This window comes from Cyrtonyx montezumae, unplaced genomic scaffold (assembly GCF_038088225.1).
Source record: "Cyrtonyx montezumae isolate F1298 unplaced genomic scaffold, pur_monq_1.0 scaffold_35, whole genome shotgun sequence".
In the NCBI taxonomy this organism is placed as follows: Eukaryota; Metazoa; Chordata; class Aves; order Galliformes; family Odontophoridae; genus Cyrtonyx; species Cyrtonyx montezumae.
This window is the reverse complement of record NW_027072040.1, coordinates 2,009,711-2,029,201: the sequence shown is the minus strand read 5'-3', so window position 1 is coordinate 2,029,201 and position 19,491 is coordinate 2,009,711. Positions and strand designations below refer to the sequence as shown.

Below are 19,491 nucleotides of genomic sequence, written 5' to 3'. Positions count from 1 at the left end.
GACTGCACTTTATTCTCTTTCATAGAAGCAAATGGATTTGGTGCTTTTTATACATTAATCAATCAATATCACTGACTGTACATCAGCAGCGCAGCCAAGTTATGAATGACCTTTCTGGCAAAGAGGACACTTTTAATGCTCATAAGACTGCTCATAGCTTAGCAACTTTCCGAATTTATGCCTGCATGATTACCCCTTGGAGGCAGGCGCCCGTTAGCACTGCACTAGATATGACAAGGTTAGTCCTTGCCAATTTGTGCAGAAGAAAGGAAACTGTTGACTGTGTGCGCGCTCCATTTATGCAGTTGGCTGCTGCCTTTGGAAGGCAAGGACGAGCACTGGGTGCCAGGCAGCACCTGCACGGCCGCGTTCCTTCAGAGCAGAAGGAACCTCACGGGGTGAGCCCTAGCACCGGGCTCACAGATGAGAGTCCCCTTGTGCAAAAATCCCAGGGAGCAGAGGCAGAGAGCCGAGCTCTGCCCCAGCCCTCCCGAAGGCAGAGCTCAGCTGTGGGGCCTGTGCTGCATTCCTGACACTGCACTGCCGTGAGCACGGTGTGTGCCGGGGCCAGGCCATGCACAGCATCCCCCTGTCATCACTGGAGCTGGAACCGCTGTGCCATGGAGCCAGGGACAGCACAGCTGCAAGTCATCCCAGCACTGGACTCTGGGCAACCGCTTCTAATCCCTGTATTCCTCCTTACATTATTTAACTGGAAACAAAAAAGGATCCAGATCTCTGACTGCCAGGGGGTCACCACGTCCCTCTGAGCTACGGCCCAACCCCAGCAGGAGCCCACGAGTTGGGGTACTGCCATGCATGAGGTCCCTGTTCCACGGTGCTGACTTTGAGGCATGCTCAGAAGCGAGCACAGCCCATGAGCTCTGCAGCTGCTCCAGCCCCTCTGCCCAGCACTGTGCCCACTCTGGGCTCTTCCTCCCAGCATGGGGCATTGCCAAACCCACCACGAGGAACCCAGCAGTGTGCTTCTTCCAGAACCATTCTTATATTTTTTTTAAATACGGTGCTCTTTCACTCAATTTCTAACGCTTCTTTTCCTTTCACACAAGCTTGCCATTCTTCTATTTTTTTCCCTCTGCAACTTGCACCATTTGGAGTGATGCTCCACCTGACACATGTCCTGTCCATACAAGTTACCTGCAGGGGCCACAAGCGGCTGCCCTCTCCCTGGCTCTCAATGTTCCTGTCCAGTGGTACCCAGCTTTGGAGGGCTTGAAGCTCCACATCCAACGAGGGGCACTACAAAGCCCCACAGTGCCGTTCAGAAAGCACCTCCCTGATGCACAGATGCTTCCTGCCTCTTCAGTATTTTCCTGCTCCTGCCACTTTACAGTGACCCTGGCCTTCCTGGTGAAGATTTCCCCCTCCCCATTCACCAATGCAGCCCATTTGTGCAGGACGGCCCGGCCCGGCCCGCCGCTCCTCGCCACTGGCTGCAACCTTCGACCTCACCAGGACTGGAGCAGAATAAACCCCGAACGATCCTCCATATCACACACACAAAAGGGGAGGGAAGAAAAGAAAGGAGCAAAGTGAGTAGGTGATGTGGAAAGGAGAGGTGGCTGCACAAGTGAAGTGGAACGGACAGGCACTGTGCGCTGCCAGATTGCCTGCCCGCTGCAAAGGCCAAAATTAATGCCATTGTTTTGTCACAAAGGAGGCAGCAAAGTAGCAGCGGAGGCCAGAGAACAATCCTAAACACCAAGCCCTAATTCACCCTTCGTAACAATAAAAAGGAGGATGGAAAAGGCCAGAATGCTTCAGCTTAATTGGTAACCAAATGAGAGAGAGTAGCTCCCAGAAAAGGAGCAGGAGTTCCCAGTCCACACTGAATGCCGGCAATCAGAAAAGCAAAGAAAGATGCTCTTAAGTCACGCTGAGCCCATCCCCACTTTCTGTCCAGGGCCACTCTGTCCTCTGCCCAGCAGTGTGCAGTAGGCCGAGTTCAGCAGCTCAGAGCTTTCAGGGCGTGGGGTCCCAGCACGGGCCCAGGAACACGCTTGGGGTCTCTGCAGAGCACCCTGCGCAGAAGGGGCCGGGGCACTCTGCAGGCAGAGCAGAGGCACCGACAGCTGACATGCTGTATGTGAAAGAAACACACTGGGACACGTGGAATGGGATGGAAAAGTACTTAAATTACTTCATGTAGTGACTTCAGATGAATGGAAAGGATGAGGAGAGCGGATAGGAAGAGAAGAAGATTAGAGATGCTTGGTCTGAAAAGAAAATCAGACAGCCTTGACAGGAGTGACCGAGGTTTGAAGGGGCTGGACCAATACTATTCCTCTCCTCCTCCAGTCTCTGGAGAACTGATAATGAACACAGAAAAAAAAATGCAAATTTGGAGCAAATACGGATAATACTTTCTCATACAACTCCCAATTAACCTTTGAAACTCATGGCCTAAGAAATCATGGAGATGAAAACCAAATGGCAGGGGCACCAACATGTACCAAAACAAAGACGTAAAAAAGCAAACTGGCTATTTGGAATAAACACAAACCCTCGTCCTATCGCCACACACTGCTGAGAAGAGTCCAGCCTCGTCCCTTTGCCTCCCGCTCCTCAGATATTGATAGATGTGGATCAGATCCCTCTCTGTCTTCTTTTCTCAAGGCTGAACAGCCCCAGGTCTCTCAGCCTCTCCTCATACGGGAGGTGTTCCACATCCTTTATCATCTCTGTAGCCCTCCTCTGAACTCTTTCCAGGAGATCCTGGTCTTTTTTGTACCAGGGAGCCCAGAGCTGGACACAGTACTCCGGGTGAAGCCTCACCAGGGCAGAGTAGAAGGGGAGGATGTAGAGTGAATAACCCAAAAGAATAGTATTCAGAGAAAATAGTGAGGAAGATGGTATATTTTGCTAGGCTTATCTGGAGGGTAAACAACCAGTAAATAAATAGAGGCTCATCTTTTGCAGATGATTGAGGATGGTTGAGGACTCCTAGCAAGTACACAGGAGACTGTGCCCCTGACACACATCAAAGTATGCTCAACAGCCTAGAGTATGGTGGAGCAGGTTGGGCCAGCCGTTACTTCCAGCTCTGTGCTGGCTGCTGTGAAACCTTCCACAAATCACCCCACTGATAAGGTACACAATCTCATTTTGCCTATGGCTCTTAAAGAAGAACAAAATCAATTTCAGAAACCAAGCTCTGTATCTCTTGCAATTAAATCTATACTCCTAATAAATGAGCTGCAGGATGAGAATATCTTCCATGTTGATGACGCTTCATTTGAACAAAGACCTCAAAGCATTTCTGCATGTAGATCAGGCACTCTCTGCCAGTCCTGTCAGCATGATGAAGACCACCAGACCTGCTGCTCCCAGAAGGCAGAAGGGAAAGGAACTGATGCTCAGCAGGAATACTCCTTGTTAGGGGGGAAGGATGTTCTCTTCCAGTGCTCACACAGTGGACTTGTGTTGGCCTTTATAAATGGTTCTTCTGTATAGGAAAATGAAGCCTATGCCACAATGCAAAATCACATGTTTAACAGCAACAAGTTTAAAATCCACCTTCCAAACAGCATGGCACTTCAGTGTGCTGATGCCATGGGTCTGGGTGTGCAAGGCCTGGAAAAGCTCCTTCCCACTTCTTTCTGCCTGGGAACTGCTTTGGCTGATCAGCTGTGAGAGAGGCCTGGTTAGAATTAAAAACCATTTGACTGGGAGGACTTTCCTCGCACTTAGGACACTTCTGTGTCCCTGAAGATCCAAAGGAAAGTCCATTAGAACGGCCTCAGCCTCTCCCTTTGAACTTTCAAAAAGAATGTGGAAAAGCTGAAGGAATTCCGTTTCACAACTATGTCAGAGAGCAAGCAGAAACTCTTCTCGTTCCATCAGTGAAACCCTGAGTGTTCAGCTTTCTGAAGTTTTGGTTCATCTTTTTACAGCTCTTGAGAACTGCTAGAACAAACCAGCAATATTTTTATAATTTCTAAGTAGAAAATGTTTAAAACATTGCAATACTAATGCAGTGCTATTGGATGCTCAGTACCCTACCTAATCCAAGGCCCAGAGGTTGCTGGTGACCTGTCCATCACTATTTGCATTGAACATCTGGACAGGAGTTCCCCCTGCAGCAAGAAGCTGGTGAAACTGTCTTTGGAAAACCCACAGGACGTTTATGTTCCAACCAACGATTTAAATGCACCACAGGATGACAAATGAAGAGATCTTGTCCTGCAGACTCCACTTTGATGAAAGGACAGAGCTGGATACCAGAAATCCAGCACAACTACACGGTGTGATAAACAGAAACAAGGCCATGAAATCACTCTGTGCACCCGTACAAACTACACAGCTTTACCTCTGCAGGAAGCATGGATTTGCTTTCTCCAGCACACACCATGGCCCTGCAAATTCTGGTAGTGCCCCAGGCAGACTCAGACAGCTCTGTTTAGACTGGCTCAGATGATCTTTTCTATATAAAAGATGTCAGGTTATTTTAAAAGTGTACATTTTTCAGGAAAAAGGACTTACAAAAAGACACAGAACTACAGCTACACCAAGGGAGACTGCATCCAGCCTTGTGTATACAGCTCTCGAGAAACACCAACCGTCCCACATCCTCCTTCCCTGTTCTTCCTACATCTCAATGAAAACAGAGAAGGAAAACAAGCTTGGCAATTCTGCCTAGCGGCATCCTGCCAAACCGGTCCGTAGGAGCCACCAGTAACTGAGGGAGACATCCAGAAGCAGGTCTGGCCCCCCCGAGCTGGCACGCTCCTGCCCACCACTTCCTGACGCTCTGTGGATGCTTCCACAACATGGAAACTGCAGCACGTTGCTGGCGTTGGCGGTTTTTTGGGTGCCCCCATCTCAGAAGTTTCAGCCCTGTTTCTGTCCCTGAAGAGCAAAGAACAGTGGCACTTCTGGAGCACAGTCACAAGTCTGGACAAGATGTCTGGCTTCAAGAACAACTTTCATTTTTATGGCCCGTCGCAGCAGTCAGCCAGAAAGGCTCGCTGCTGACGGTGCGTGCAGATGGGCAGGAAACAGCTGAGCGGAAGGGGCTCCTGGAAACTCTGCCACCTTCACGGGCTGCAGCCGTGACACAAACCACAGGCATGCAGCCAAGGCAAACCTCATCCAGGGGAAACAGCCTCTGACACTCCTTCAGTGTCAGCCTGTACGACCGAGGGGAGATGAGACAGCAGAGCACCGTGCTCCCACATCTGCCAGCAGTCATAATGTGAGACTCCACGCTGCTGACTGCAGAGACCAAAGCGCATGCAGAGCCCTCAGCTGCGGCAAACCCTGAGACACCACTGCCAGGAGGGGGTCCTGCTCCCATTTCCCACCTCCTCTGGCATGGGCCCAGCATGCTCCTGCGTGGTGCTGCACAGCCAGGAGGCAGCAGGGAGCCCAGCCTGGCTGCTGCAGTGGGCACGGCTGTGCCAGCCGGGGAGCGGAGGCACAGCCTGCCCTGAACGGCCCCTCCTCACTCTTGCCCACTGTTTGCTTACAGGCGAGTTAAACATCCTTGTTCTCTTGAGCACAAAGCCTCTGTCCAGCTCAACGTGACTAAGATTTTTTCTTTGTCTCTGTTCCCACCTAATGTGTCACCAGGCAAATTAGCAGCAAGAAGGAATCGAGGAATCAGCACTTTTTGGGTCTGGATCTCTGACCCCTGTGGCTGAGGGTAACAGCAGAACAGGAGGAAAGGCTCCGAGTTAATGTACCAACAAAAGCATTCAAGTGAGGTAACCCCCAACTCATTAACCTGTTAACACAGAAGAAGGCTTGTTCACCTCAGGTGTATTTACTTTGGAGCCCGGTGATGTAGGCAGAGAACAGCAAAGTGCACGAATGGCTACAAGCAGCCAAACATCTAGGAAAGGCACTGGAGATGAGCTGCTCCCATGCAATGCTGTGGAAAGGATGGTTGTAAATTAGGGTTGACAGGAGAACACAGTCTGCTGGAACAGTTCCCATCTGTATCCAAACTTTTGGAAGCTTTCCTTTTCTCCTTGCAATGAGAACATCACAGCAGCAGCTCAGTCAGAAACCCTGCCCTGCTTGGTGAAGCGTGGGCTGAACAGAACCTGCACAGGTGTGCTGAGGGGACTTCAGACATGAGCTGAATCTGCTGCTAAGAAGAATCTTGTGCTGCTCATGCTGACATCTAACCCTTCTCCAACACATCCAGAGACACGGCTGCAGTATCATTCAGCTCTCGTGGCAGTGCTTCCATGGCTCTACTGTGGTCCTTCAGTCCTGAATTCAACCTGCACCACTGCAACAACCACCTGAAGTCCTCTGGACAGAAGATCCCTGTTCTGAAAGTGAGAGTGGGAAGAGAGAAAAAAGGGAGAGAAGCAGAAAATGCTGCTGGCACTAGCAGCAGAGGTTTTGGTGACCAAACTCAGTACTAAGAGTGAAGTATAGGTAAAGCACACAGCTTTTCTGTCCCGGAGGTAAGAGCAGTTGGCTTGAACGCAGCAGAGCGAATGCTGACAACCTGGCTTCAATCTGGCTCCAGACTTCGTTTTGGTGGGGATAAAAACAGAACAGGAGGGGGACCAAGATCTTCCCATCGCTTTACTACATCATCTGGTGCTTTTCCCTGTACTTTTCTGAGGTGGAAAGAGCTGTAAGACGCAAATGAACAAGAAAAGCATTCTGGAACAAGTCAGCCATCAGAGCTTCCCCTCTTTCCACTTAATGAAAGCCATGAGCTCCCAATGACAAGTGTCTGCTGGAGTGAGATGGGGCTCGGTGAGATTCCCACCACGTTTCAGTGGCATTAGCACATGCCTCTGCTCTGCCTCCTCCAGCCCTGCTATCTCACCACCTCCCTCCCACCAGGCGCCTCCCATTAGAGTTTCATTAAGCGAATGCTCGGGGGGTTGTGTGGATCTGTTACCCCCCCCCCACGCAATACCAGGGGCACATGAAAAAGTCACAATAAACTTTAATAAAAACAAAATTAAAATGATTAAACCTTTCATATCCTTTGGAGATTATCTATATGCTGGTGGTTGGTCAGAACAGAGCTAGGACACAACCGCTTTCTGCTTTAAACTCAAAAACAACCCAAAAAATAAATAACAAAGGAAATCTGTTTCTGCCAGATATTAAAGTGGAACCAACTTCACCCCTGAGTTCTTTGAAGCCAGACCAGACATCAACTGTCCCGTGGTGTCCTACAAGCACAAAGACAGAAAGATGTCACTGAGACAGGCACGGTGTACTGCCACATTTGGGCAAGGGGATGCACGCAAGGAGGAATGGCTACAAACAATGCTGCAGAATGACTCCAAGACAGAGAAGTCCCTCTGGCTTCTGAAGAGACCGATTTTCCCAAGTCATGAGGCTTTAACCTCTCATCACCATCCTTCCAGGAGAACAGCCCCAGCAACTCTGACTTCCTGCAGCAAGTAACGTATCTCTTTAATCTTGAGCACCGTGAAAACATGAAACTGAGACAGAATGAGAACTTTCCACCTGACTCTGTACCCATCCTTATAGGAGAGAGCTTGCTACCTACCCGGTCTCTGAGAACATCCTCCAGAGGAGGGACCCTGAGCAGAAACACTGCAACTCCCAATAGGAACTTGCTGGAAAGGTCCTTAAGCTGTTCAGTCCACGCTAAAAATGAAAACATTCCAGGGTTCAGCAGAACAACAGAGGAAAGCAACAAGCTGTCCTCCTGTTTTAAATGAGCATGCATGACAGGGGATCATGGAAAACAAGACGATAATCCTGCATGTGGGGGTACTTGGTGGGGTTGGCACAGAGATCAGAAATGCTTCAGTAAAGGGGAACTGCAAGTTTAATCAGCTTAACATACATATTGCCACGAGCTGTTTTCCCTCTTTGTTGCTATTTCACGTATGTTATTGCACCGTGGGTGAATGTTTTCTCAAAACAGGACAATAGCTCATCTTACTCCCCGTGTCTGAGGACGAGATGACAGAAATGGATTTCCTCTTCAGAGAACAAAGCTGCTGCACACCCTGTGCCACAGGACAGGACCCCGGCAGAGAGCTGGGTGCGCGTGCCCGGGCGCCTGCGGCCGTTCTGGCCCTCTCCCAAGGACCTGCTGAGCCCGTGCTGCTGCTCTGCGCGCCTCTCTCACAATTTATACACTGATGATTTGGTTGCATTTACATGCAACACTTCAGAAACAACTGAGCAGGCTGCTGCCTTCGGGGGTTTACAGATAACATATTGGGAAAACACAATATTGGGTTGCAGGATGAGAGAGAGAGGCAAAAAGCCCAGGAGAAGCTAATGAAGCTGGGCAGCATTTGATGTTTGCACACAGGAGCTCAGACTGTCATTTTGGTTGGTAGATTATTAAATGTGTCAATCAAGGACAAGCCTGGAAATGGCAAGGGGAAGCCTGTGAAACGAGGTTAGCTGTTAAACACCAGAGGAAGGAATCCAGTTTGGAAGAGGAGGGGATGACCAGCAGCAGCACGTGATGGAGGACCTCTCTGGTTATTAGAAACAAGGGCAGTGGGAGGAGGCGGCATGCAAAACTTCATTTTGGAGCTCTTCTTATGGGGAGATGGGAAATCTTATAATGAATTCTTCAAAATACACCTTATATGTACCCCTTGGGAAGGGCTGCACCACACAGATGTTCCAACCTGACAAATCTGTGCATCACCTGCAGGGCTGGAGCTGCTGTGCTCCTGTCCATGCGGACACTGCACTACAAATTCTGCACACTGTTCTCTGGCAGGCACTGTACAAGCAATCTGCTTTGGGAAGTTTTTAATTGCTGTGTGCAATTACATCCCATGAAAAAGTAGAGAGAGGCTTATAAAAATCTTATTGCTTTCTGAAACCCTCCATTACCTCTATCAGATGGAGCACCAACATGCATTTCTCCAGCATTAGTGATGACCGAGTAGAGGACATCACATATTAATAAACTTGAGTTATTTCAAGCAGGGAGAAATATCATTTGGCATTATCAAACTTCATTTTAAAAGTTTTTAAGTTCCGCTGGAAGTATGGAGACTGCAATCATGTAAGATACACTCCAAAGGAGCATCGTGTATCCCTGTTGAAACAACGCATTAATAATTCCTTGGTGCTTGATGAGTGCGTGTGAGAAATGCCTTCATGGCTGCCACTCTGCAAGGCTGGAAAGTATCAGGACAGTTCCCCTCCCAGAAAGTTTCTGTGGAAGATCTCCTTCCTCTTTCTGAACCATGTGCCTCCCCTCATTTTACAGATGGCCTGATCACCATTTCTAAGTGCAGAGCACGGCCACCAAGGGAAGGGAAGAACTAGTGAGCTTGGATTGGTGAGAGGGAAATTCAGAGTGCAGCACCTCTGGCCTCAAGGAAAAGGGTAACACGTTCTGTGAGACCTGCAAGTCACAGATTGCTACTGACAAATGTGTCCAACATCAAGATTCCCTTCCGCTAAGTATAATTATTATTTTCTGCCTAAGAGAAATCTCTTCACACTGCAAACTGCACCCTGAGCATTTCACAAACAGATCTGCTCCAGATCCCAGGGGAACTTGCTTGCATTCCCATTTACCATCACTCTTTCCCAGCAGCGATGCCTCCACAGCCCTGCTGCAGCTCCAGAAACTGCTTTTAGGAAACAGGAACAATAGCAAAGTGTTTCATATGACTCAGAGTGAAAACAGAGGTGCAAGCAACTTCAGCACGCAGCTGTCTGTAGCCACCACAGACAAAACCAAGCTGAGTTTGGTAACCACTATTTTAAACCACAAGGGATTTTCTCATCTGGCAACAGTTTTAGCTGTATTTGTTTACATACTTGGTTTCATTAGAAATTCACATCCTGATTTCAGGCTACAGCTTTCAGTCCTTCGCAAGGCTGAATACATGAGCAACATGTGGACGCTGCACTCACCCCTGCTCACAGGGCAGAAGGAGAAAAGCTGTTGCAATGGGGTACTCCATTCTTCCAGGAGCTCTGGGAACAGGGCAGATTTCTAGCAGAACAGAGTTTTACAGTAAAGGTATTCATCTAGGGAACTTATTCAATCTGATCAGAGTGGGCAGTCCTCACTGTGCACCACAGAGTGCTGGATGCTCCAGCAAGACTGGGATGGGCAAGGGAGGACACAGAGGCAGTGATCCTCCTGACACTGCTCCGGCTCCTTTCCTGCCCAAACAAAGCTCCTTTGACTGCACTTGGCTGAGTTTAGCAACTGCCTCCAGAAAGCCTGCCCTCAGCCTTCACATGCAAGGACCCCTAACAATGACTTTGTGTGTTGGAAGAGGATGGCTGCTCAGGATTTGGCAGAGGTTAGGAGGACTGCTGAAGCAGTATGCCCAGCACAGAGGGCCAGTTCCCAGCGCAGTATCCCTCTGCTCTGCAAAACATAGAACTTTTTTTTTTTTTTTTTTCAGAAACAGCAAGTGGTATTACTGTCTGGCTTAGTTTGGTCATAGGGGAACACTCCCATGTCCAACAGGACAAAGGGGTTTTCCAGAAGTATACAGTGCTAGGAAAAAGCACCTGAAGTCCCACCGAAGTTGTTCTTTCACTTGCTACCTATGCAGGACACAGTCTACAGGATGACTGACATTGCTGAGATAATCAGCTCTTCCCAGGGAACAGAACACGACTTCCAGAAGTGTCCAGAAGCTCCGTGAGGTTTGACTTTAAGTATTCTCAGCAATCACATAGACTGTGTCCAGATTATGCTACTCAAACTTCCTTGGAAAAGAAGAAAGGAGCACACCTGCAGGTCAGGAGTAATTGCTAAAGGGGGAAACGTTAATTACAATCACCACTCAGCTACTGTGTCTGTGACAACGCACGTCCCACGTGCCAAGAGCGATGGCACCGGGCGAGCAGCACGCTGCGTCCCGCTCCCAGCACGGCTGCAGATCGGGCTGCCTGCACCCACTGCCTTCTACAAGGAATCTGCCGCAAAGCCGCACTGAAAATTCGGCGTGGGTTCCTTCATTCCTTCATTTCTATCATCACCTAATGAGCTGTAAGTGCATTCATCCCTACATCTTGAGAAGCTTTCAGTTTTTATTAGTTTTTTCTTAACCCCCCCCATCATTAAAAATCAATTAGCTTTTGGGTAACATTATATAGATGCTTCTGCAGTAGGGGGCTGACATCTGCAGCAGCAGCAGCCTGGACACTACAGCAATAGTCCAAAAATACCCCACAGAAGAAAATGAAACTCCCGCCCCCTAAAGCTGTACTCTTTCTGATCAACAGAAGCGCTGAGCGTCCAGGCTGGGCCCTCCTCCCTCCTCCTGTGCAATTAGCACACTTCTCAGAGCAAGCAGAAAAGTTTAATTGTCTTTAATTATCCAGTTCAAGGAGGACTGAATTTCTTGCTTGATGTCCGTATCATTTCCCTGACAATGACTTCACCATCCCTTTACTGGAAGTGGAGTGCAGCTTCTAAAGCTCTCTGCCATAAAAGACACAAAAGTTTCAGTGAGGGCTGCGCAAGCGGAGACAAAGCTCCTTGTATCTGCAGGCTGCTCTGGGGCTGCTGCATGTGTTTCCTGAGGGGTGGGAGGGAATGAGTTGCAACTAATGTGCAATCAAGAACCATCACAATTACAAATGTAAATGAACAGGCAATTGGCACTGACCTTTGCAGATTGTTAGAGGACTAATTAAGGTATGATCAGACACTCTCTTCCAACAGACTGAGATGCTTCTACACAAGCAAATATCTACATACTGCCCCAGTGACAGCAGTGCTTTTGTTATATGCTTGCACACAGCACTGAGTTAAGTACATGCGGACTCATGTTGAACCCTGGCACCTTCTCCCTGCTACAAAGCACCTGAGGATGGAGCAGGCAGGGGAACGACGTGACTCCATCTACTCAGTGCATGCATCCTGTTTAACAAAGGTACAGCAAAAGGGCTGAGCTACCTTTTATTGCTCTAACCAATGGATTTATGTAAAGTTAGAGATTAAAACATTAGCAAAAGCTGGAAGAATTTAGGGAAAGAAAAAAAGAGGTAAATCAAAGCCACAGAGGTCTCCAGAATCAGAACGTGCAACCGCGGCTGCTGCACTCCCTGCAACAGGAGAGGGCAGCTCCTCAACTTGGCACGCACCACGCCAGGGCTGTGCCTTGGGAGCAGCAGCGGACCCCCACCTCTCACACACCCCCACTCCTCTGGGCCCAGCACTGAACATGGAGCTCTGCAGGAAGGGACCGCAGAGCTGCGGTGCGTGGGCTGGGCTGGGGCTGCGGTTGGGCTGGGGTTGGGCTGGGCTCCCTCCTGAATTTTTGCAGGAGGTGGAAGAGGGTGAGGGATAAAAAAGGCTTCAAGAGTCTGCGGAAAGAGCAGTGGTAACAAAAGGGGACTCAATCTGGAGAAAATGAAAGCCAATATTGTATTTTGTAAGGAAAACGGATTCTAAACAAATATAATTAACCAGGAGAGGAGAGAGAATCACAGCAATGATTACCGGGGAGTAATAGCAGGCATCAAAACAAACCAGAGCACTTGTAATGCAGCACACCAGCAAAAAGTCACTGTCCCCGCGGGCCCCGCTGACAGAGAAGTGTCACAGATCAGAAAAGCACTTTCTACTCAAGGCGTCTGAAACACAGGAAAGATTTTCTCATGTTATCAGTTATCACAAGAGACTTCTCATCACAGAGCAGTGAGAAAGGTCTGCCTAGCCCACAGAAAAGAGGATAAAAAGCATGAGAGGGAAATAGCAGAGACAGCACCGCACTGTGTGAGAGGCAGTACTGCAAAGGGTGCGCGGTGAGCAGAACCACGGCACTGGGCCCCGAGGGCTGTGCACAGAGCCCACGCAAGGAACCCACACACAGAACCCACACGTGGAATCCACACACAGAACCCACACACGAAGTGCGGTGGATAAGTGCAGGTGATCTTGGACCCAAAACAAATCAAAGGCCTCAGTGGGCCCTGGGACACGCCTGCCCCGCCACTCAGCCCTGCAGCACAGAGATACTGAGAGCACCAGGCAGAGAAATGCGCAGCAGAAGCATCTCTCAGCACTGAGTTTGAAAGTTTGGAGAGCAAAGGAAAGGTCCTGCTTTCTGTGCATGAATGGGGAGCACGGGACGAGGCAGCTCTGGGAAGCCAGGCACTGCTCCTGCACAGGGCCAGCCGCATCCCTGAGATTTCCTCTCAATAATTAATTAAGATCTGTAGCTTTAAAAAATTACATTTTTTTCAAGTGGTTGACAAAACCTTTTCCTTTGTAGCTTGTGAGTTTCTGTACTCAGTACCTGCAATGCCATAATCCTGGCAGATGCACAAGGAAAAGATATTTCAGAAGTAAAAAGCAAACAAACAGCTTCAAGACACAGGAGGGCACAGACAGTGTCTCCTCTCTGATCTTTTTGTTTTTAAGAAAAGTCACAAACCGTACAACTCTGGTCAACATGTCCTTTCAAAAGCTGACTGTTCTTTCAGAGCAGAGCATCGTGGAGAGGCAGAACTGCTCTCAGAGCTCCTGTCCCCTCCGGGATGGTGCGGTGCCCGCGCTGCACTGCCCCTATCACCGCCACCTTTGGGATGGCACAGTGCACTCCTGCGACTCTGCTGGGCCTCCACGGTCACAGATCAGGCACTTTTTTCCCGAAGATGTCATTTAATTCCAAATAAAAAATCTCCCCATTCACTTTCTGTCTGTTTTGCAGCAGTTTCAGATCATTCCTACCAACAGGCTTAACAGCAAAGCAACCCAAGTGTTAGTTCAAGGGACATTACGACGACCCACATATGTTTTCCTTGAGCTGCTTTCCTTCCTCAGCAGCTTTAAGCTCCAGTCGCTCATCCCAGCCTCTCACTGTGGCTATTCATTGCAGAACATCAGCTTCGCAGAGCACTGCTCTGTGAGGTTCACCCACATCTGCAGCAGCCATGGATGGAAGCCCAGGCTGCAGCTCAGAGGTTGCTGTGGTGACCTCCATCCAGCTGCATGCCCTCAGCTGCAGCATCACACCTGACAGCACACGTAGCAGCCTTCCTGGGTGACCTCTCCTCCTCCTCCCTCTGAAGAGGCCTTCATGAGATCTTGATTTTTTTCCTAACACAAGACGCTTCCAAAACTTTTAAATGATTAAATAAAATACAGTTTCTGTTTCGGCCACGCTCATTGTCTCCTTTAGGGCATTTTCTCTCACTAGATTCACAGCTGCAATCCCTTCCCTATCCCGTTCTGCACAAGGAAATGCTTGCACTGTGCCATTCACTTTGCCCACTTGTCAAGAGGAGATGTGGATAACTGGCAAGCACATCTGCCACATCTGCCCCTTCTCCTGCCTAGCCCTCAGGCAGATCTTCCTCCACGTCAATGTGACTACTGTACTGAACATCAGCAGACAAGTCAACAGGAATGCAGCAGTGTGCAAGACATCACTTGACACAATGAGAAACACCTGCAGAAAGTACAGTACTCTGATATGCTAGAGGTGCCCAAATGTTTCGGCAAACAATACTCCGCTGCATAAGACTGTAACCTGAACGCACACTTCTCATATCAAAGCTACATTTAACCCTACAGGAACTGAGAAAATCACCTACAAGTATGAAAGGAAGCATGGGCAGAAGCCCTTGGTGCTTCAGACCCACAACCATAAGCCCTGTGAGGCAGAGCTACCTGCAACACCACAGGTACAACAGCATTCTGTTATTGCTGCAGCACAGCCACGGCTTCCACGGCTTATTATCCATGAACAACAAGCATCATCCCCACAACAGCGAGGGAAAAAAAGAGAGAATCACTGCTTGCCAAGAAATGCCACAAATGGCCCTAAGGTCAAACACTGTGACACACGAGCAAGAGCCCAACGCTGTGCGAACAAGAGAAGCCGCACTCACCCGCGTCTGCAGCCGGACACTTGCGGATGGTGAAGATCTGCCCCAAGTCCTCCTCCTCTTCAGGGAGGCCCTTCTGCAGGCGCTGCAGCTTGCGGAGGCTCTCACTGCGCTGGTGTTTCATGGAGCGCACGTGCTGGATGAGGTTCAGCTTGGCCTTGGTGGAGTAGTTACAGAGGACACAGTGGTAATAGCAGCTTTCACCCTCAACCCCGCTCTCGTGATGCTGAAGGTGCTGTGAAGAACAAAGCAGAGAGATGTGAATTTCCTGTACCATCTCCAGGTTAGACCACTGCAAACTGCTAAAAGCCACCTGGGAATTAGGTAAGAAATCACTTTTTCAAAAAGAAGCACTACGACCAAGACTGTTTATTCTCAAGATACCACATGCTCTCTGGATCAGAAAGCAAAAGGAACACAGCACGTCAAAACGAGCACAAGAGGCAAAACCAAATAAAATAATAAAAAGAAGAAAGATTGGCAGGATAACTTCGGTGAAAGAAAACACCAGATCCAACATTAACTACTATTTATAGCACACATGTAGCTAACTCCTTGATACTTAAAGCTGGGAAGGCATTCAGTTTCATGTCAGACAGACACACTCCAATGGGGAACTCTGCCCCCAGCACCCACTGCTCCGCTCAGATGCTGCCCCATGGCCCTGGAAGCGGTGTGGGCACTGCCAGCAGTGGGGATGGCACCTGGGAGAACTGCTGTCACCCTCTGAGGCCGTGCTGTCACAGCCAGCACAGCTGCTTTGAACATACACTCTGACTGCTTGGCAAAAATCTATCAATTCCTTCGCACAGAGGTCCCACCATTCTAGAGAAGTGAATGACTGTTCCATGTCACAGAGCCCAGGGAGGCAGCAATTGTCTCTGAGAACCGCAGGGAAGAGCTCTCTGCTTGCGGGGCTGCTTCTGCTCAGATGGGGCAGTGGTTCTGCAGTAACATTCCCCACTCCCGCAGCAAGGCCTCATCTCAGACACAGGAAAAATGGATACCAAGGGACAGGGGACACTCCTCGGTGAAGGCTCCTTGGTGCTTCCAGCACAGACCTACGTTGCAGCCAAGCAGCAGTCCACACCAGCTCTGACTGTCCAACCTCAAGAGCCCTTTCTTGGCCTCCATGTCACCCCACAGAACTCCTTCCTCACCACACATTCGCTCGGGGCACATAAGCAGGGCAATGTGGATATGATCTCAAGGTTTGTCAATCAAAAATATTGTCTACGTGCAGACAGGACCTTCTGGTAAAAATTCTGAAGGGTATTATCTCAGTTACAGCTCAGATAAGATTAAAGACATATTACCCAGCTCTGTGTGCTTAGCTAACACGGAGGAAGGAGAGCCCTCTGAGTCCAGGAATGATTAAAAATAGGATAGGAGCCGATGCTGAGGCTTCTGATTGGGAGTGCGAGGGAAGAGAATAAATGTATTCTAGATCTAGCTAATTAGACTAGCCTCTTTTGGGATCACGATGTATTTAATTAAATTCACTGTAATATTTGAAGAATCCACCAGGGCACTAATCCCACTGGTGCCCTCGGAAGATTTTTTTTGCTGTTTTCCCTCATAAGAACTTATTCCTCCCCTTATTTCTATTGTTTGCATGCATTACCTTCTTCCTGAGCCAGAAAAAGAGCAATGGCTTAAGACATGAAAACGAAGGTTGGTGAGCCGGTCACCAAAGCCGCGTGACGGCACGCACAGCCCTGCTTAGCCAGCCCCGCTCTGCTCCGCTTCCATTCCATTTCTGCAGTAAAACCTCCTCCTGCCCTATTCTCCCACAAGCTGCACTGACTCTGCTTCCTTCTTCAGCTCAGAAACACCTCGGGGAAGTGCCCCATCCTACAGACATCTCATTCAGGACCAGAAGGTGTGAAAGAGCTCAGAAGTGGCTCTCGGGCATGGGCAAGAAGGCACAGAAATCCCCGGGAAGCAACCACAGAACCATCAGGTCAGGAGCTCGAGGAAGCATTAAGGATGGGCTTTGTGGGACCCAGAAGCACAGCCCGAACTGCTCTGATTTAAAATGGAGTTTCAGTAAAACGTTTGTTCTGAACAGTATCACAAACACGTCTCATTTCCTGCTCCTCTTTTGTGTCACAGGTGTGAGCTATGTTCACAAGCCCCTCATGCTTGGGTCAGCTGCACCTCTCTCAGTGCTGCAGCACAAAGTCACCCCAACCACCACCAGGACCACTACCACCATCACCACCACAACCACAGCACGACATCAGCCACTGTGGTCCACATCTGTCTTGCAGCACTGGCCAGAATAGGACCAAAAGCAAGAAGCTGAGGTACTGGAAATGATGGACACTGCACTATGAGTGCAGTTCTTGTCCATCATAATGTGAACCTTTCCCAGTGTGAGAATCTATCTGTATCACAAAAAACACCAAAATATTAGACTAGGACTTTGTTAGAAGACAAATCAACTTGAAAATCAAAGGAATATACCGTTTCTAGGAAAACCAACTAACTTCTGTCAGAGAACATTGATTTCTGCAAGTTTGAGCAGGGTGTTCACCTCCCTCCCTTTCAATGATAGGAAACTTCCAACATCTGGTTCTTCACGCATGGCATGCAAAATATTGATCAGCTTTAGTCAAGCTCCACTTTAAATCAGAAACAGACAAAGAACGCTCTGATGGAAACCATACGGCTCACAAGTAACGCTTCCCGGGGGACAGGAGCCGTTCCTGTACGTACACGAACCGCAGTGCACCTCCGTGTGGCTCACAACACCTTCCCCTGCACCGCAGCACACCAAACCCGGCCCATCGCCCATGCGGGGAATGCACGGATCTGTGTGCAAAGCTGTGCTCTCTCATGAAGAAGGACGTTGTTCAAATATCCCATTTATTTCATTGGCCATCACTGCTTCCTCCTGACCTTTAGCACAGACCTTGCTCTCTGGGGTACCAACTCCTGATCAGTTATGGAAAGAAAGCTTGGTAATTTCCTGCCAACATCAAGAGCTGTCCCCTGGGACACAGCGCTGCAGAGGCTGTGCAGGGAGAGCCAGGACTGCCCCTGCCGGGCTCAGCTGCGTGGCACAGTGCTGAGCTGACCTCCCGCATGTGGTGGGAATGTTGGCATGCAGCAGCGCCCACAACTCCTCATTCTGCTTCCCATCTGGGTAACAGTATTTGGTACTGCCACTGCACAGCCCCTCACTCAGCTGCCACGCTCGTGCCAACAGCCAGGACAGCTCCAGCCCTGCCCCACAGAAGTGCCGGGTCCACGTTTGAGGCCAGGTAAGAAACTACTGTGGAACCACCCTGCCTTCGCTATGTTTTGGGTTTGGCTTGAAAGAATCAGCACATTCAGAGGATCTGAGCACGGAGACCATTTAAATCAGCAGTACAGAAAGGCAGTGTAGCCATGGGCCGGGACACAGCCGTCCCCACTGGGCACCGCACCGCACACAGCCCCCAGCACTGCTCCAGTGGGGGCACGGCACACACACGGATCACAGCAAGGCACTGCCAACAGCCACGAGCACAGCCACGAGCTGATGGAGTAGAAGCACAGAAGCAGAGGAGGAGGCAGCAGTGCGGGCATGGAGCAGCACAGTGTGGGCCCGCCCCACATCCCTGCCCCAAGCCTGGCTGGGACCTGGTTTCTGCTAATGAGGAACAGCACAGGGTGTACACCATATGACTGTGGAAGTATAACTTTTAAACAAAGTGAGGAATGACGCTATACTCCACTTTTCTTTCTCTCTCTCTCCATCCCACACGTTCCCAAACTGTTTATTTTATCATCCATCTTTTCCCCATCCAGCACTGCCGCACCCACCGTATTTTTCAATAATGGAGAAATGTAATGGAACAGCTGTATTAATCTGCCTGCAGCAGTGCTGCTCATCCCCGCGCCGTACATGTGCACTAACTTTTCAGAGATGAGACTGTTTTAATAACAAAGGATTCATGTGGCCACCACAACACCACTGATACGCTCTCCTGCCCAACAACTTTGTCAGTATTTTTGTAGACGATGTTTGCCATTTCATGCAGTCACTAAAAACTTTTGTACGTATTTTAAAGAGGAGCGAAACCCGTGTCTGCTTTGGACCTCTTTTGTATTATGCTCCACACAGCCTGGGGCAGCACGAGCTTGATTCTTGCAGCAGCAGTGCTCGTTACTGATCTCCACTGCTGGAAGGGATGAAAGAAGCTCCCCAAAATCTATTTGCTGTGTTCAGAGGGTCAGACATTGATCTGCACTGTGCCCCATGTCCACTAGAGAAGTGCAGTAATCACTCTGAACCATCTTATCCTTTTGCTATTTACTATTCATTAGAAAAGAAGTCACAGCTGTCCCAGTTGCCATGTTCTCCTTTGGAGGGTCCTTAGAAGCTGCTGCTGCTCAGCCCGTGCTGCCAGGCAGGATGCAGCAGCAAGGTGCCCCAGTAACAGCCTGCCCTCCCAGCTCCCTCTCTGGCACACAGCTGAACTGCTCATGTCAAGGAGTTTGCAGGGAGGAAATGCAGATGAGACAACGGGCCCACGGTCCAGAACCCCAATATTGACACAAATGTCCTTTTTGTTTACGAGCTCCAACCGCGTGGTGGGTGCACGGTGAACTGAGGAACAGTCTGAAGAAACCTGCTTCAGATCACTTTGAAGTCGCACTGTCCCTGGCTCCCGTGGTACAGAA

General features: G+C 49.4%; 1 protein-coding gene across 2 annotated transcripts in view; it reads right to left on the bottom strand.

Annotated features, from left to right (window-relative positions):
- Positions 1-19,491, bottom strand: part of ZFHX3 (zinc finger homeobox 3) — a 135,514-nt gene that overhangs the window by 50,062 nt on the left and 65,961 nt on the right. For both annotated transcript variants that reach the window (XM_065745361.1, XM_065745362.1), the window contains one exon: positions 14,821-15,052. In XM_065745361.1, coding sequence (XP_065601433.1) covers positions 14,821-15,052 — 232 coding nt within the window. The remainder of the gene's footprint in view (positions 1-14,820; positions 15,053-19,491) is intronic.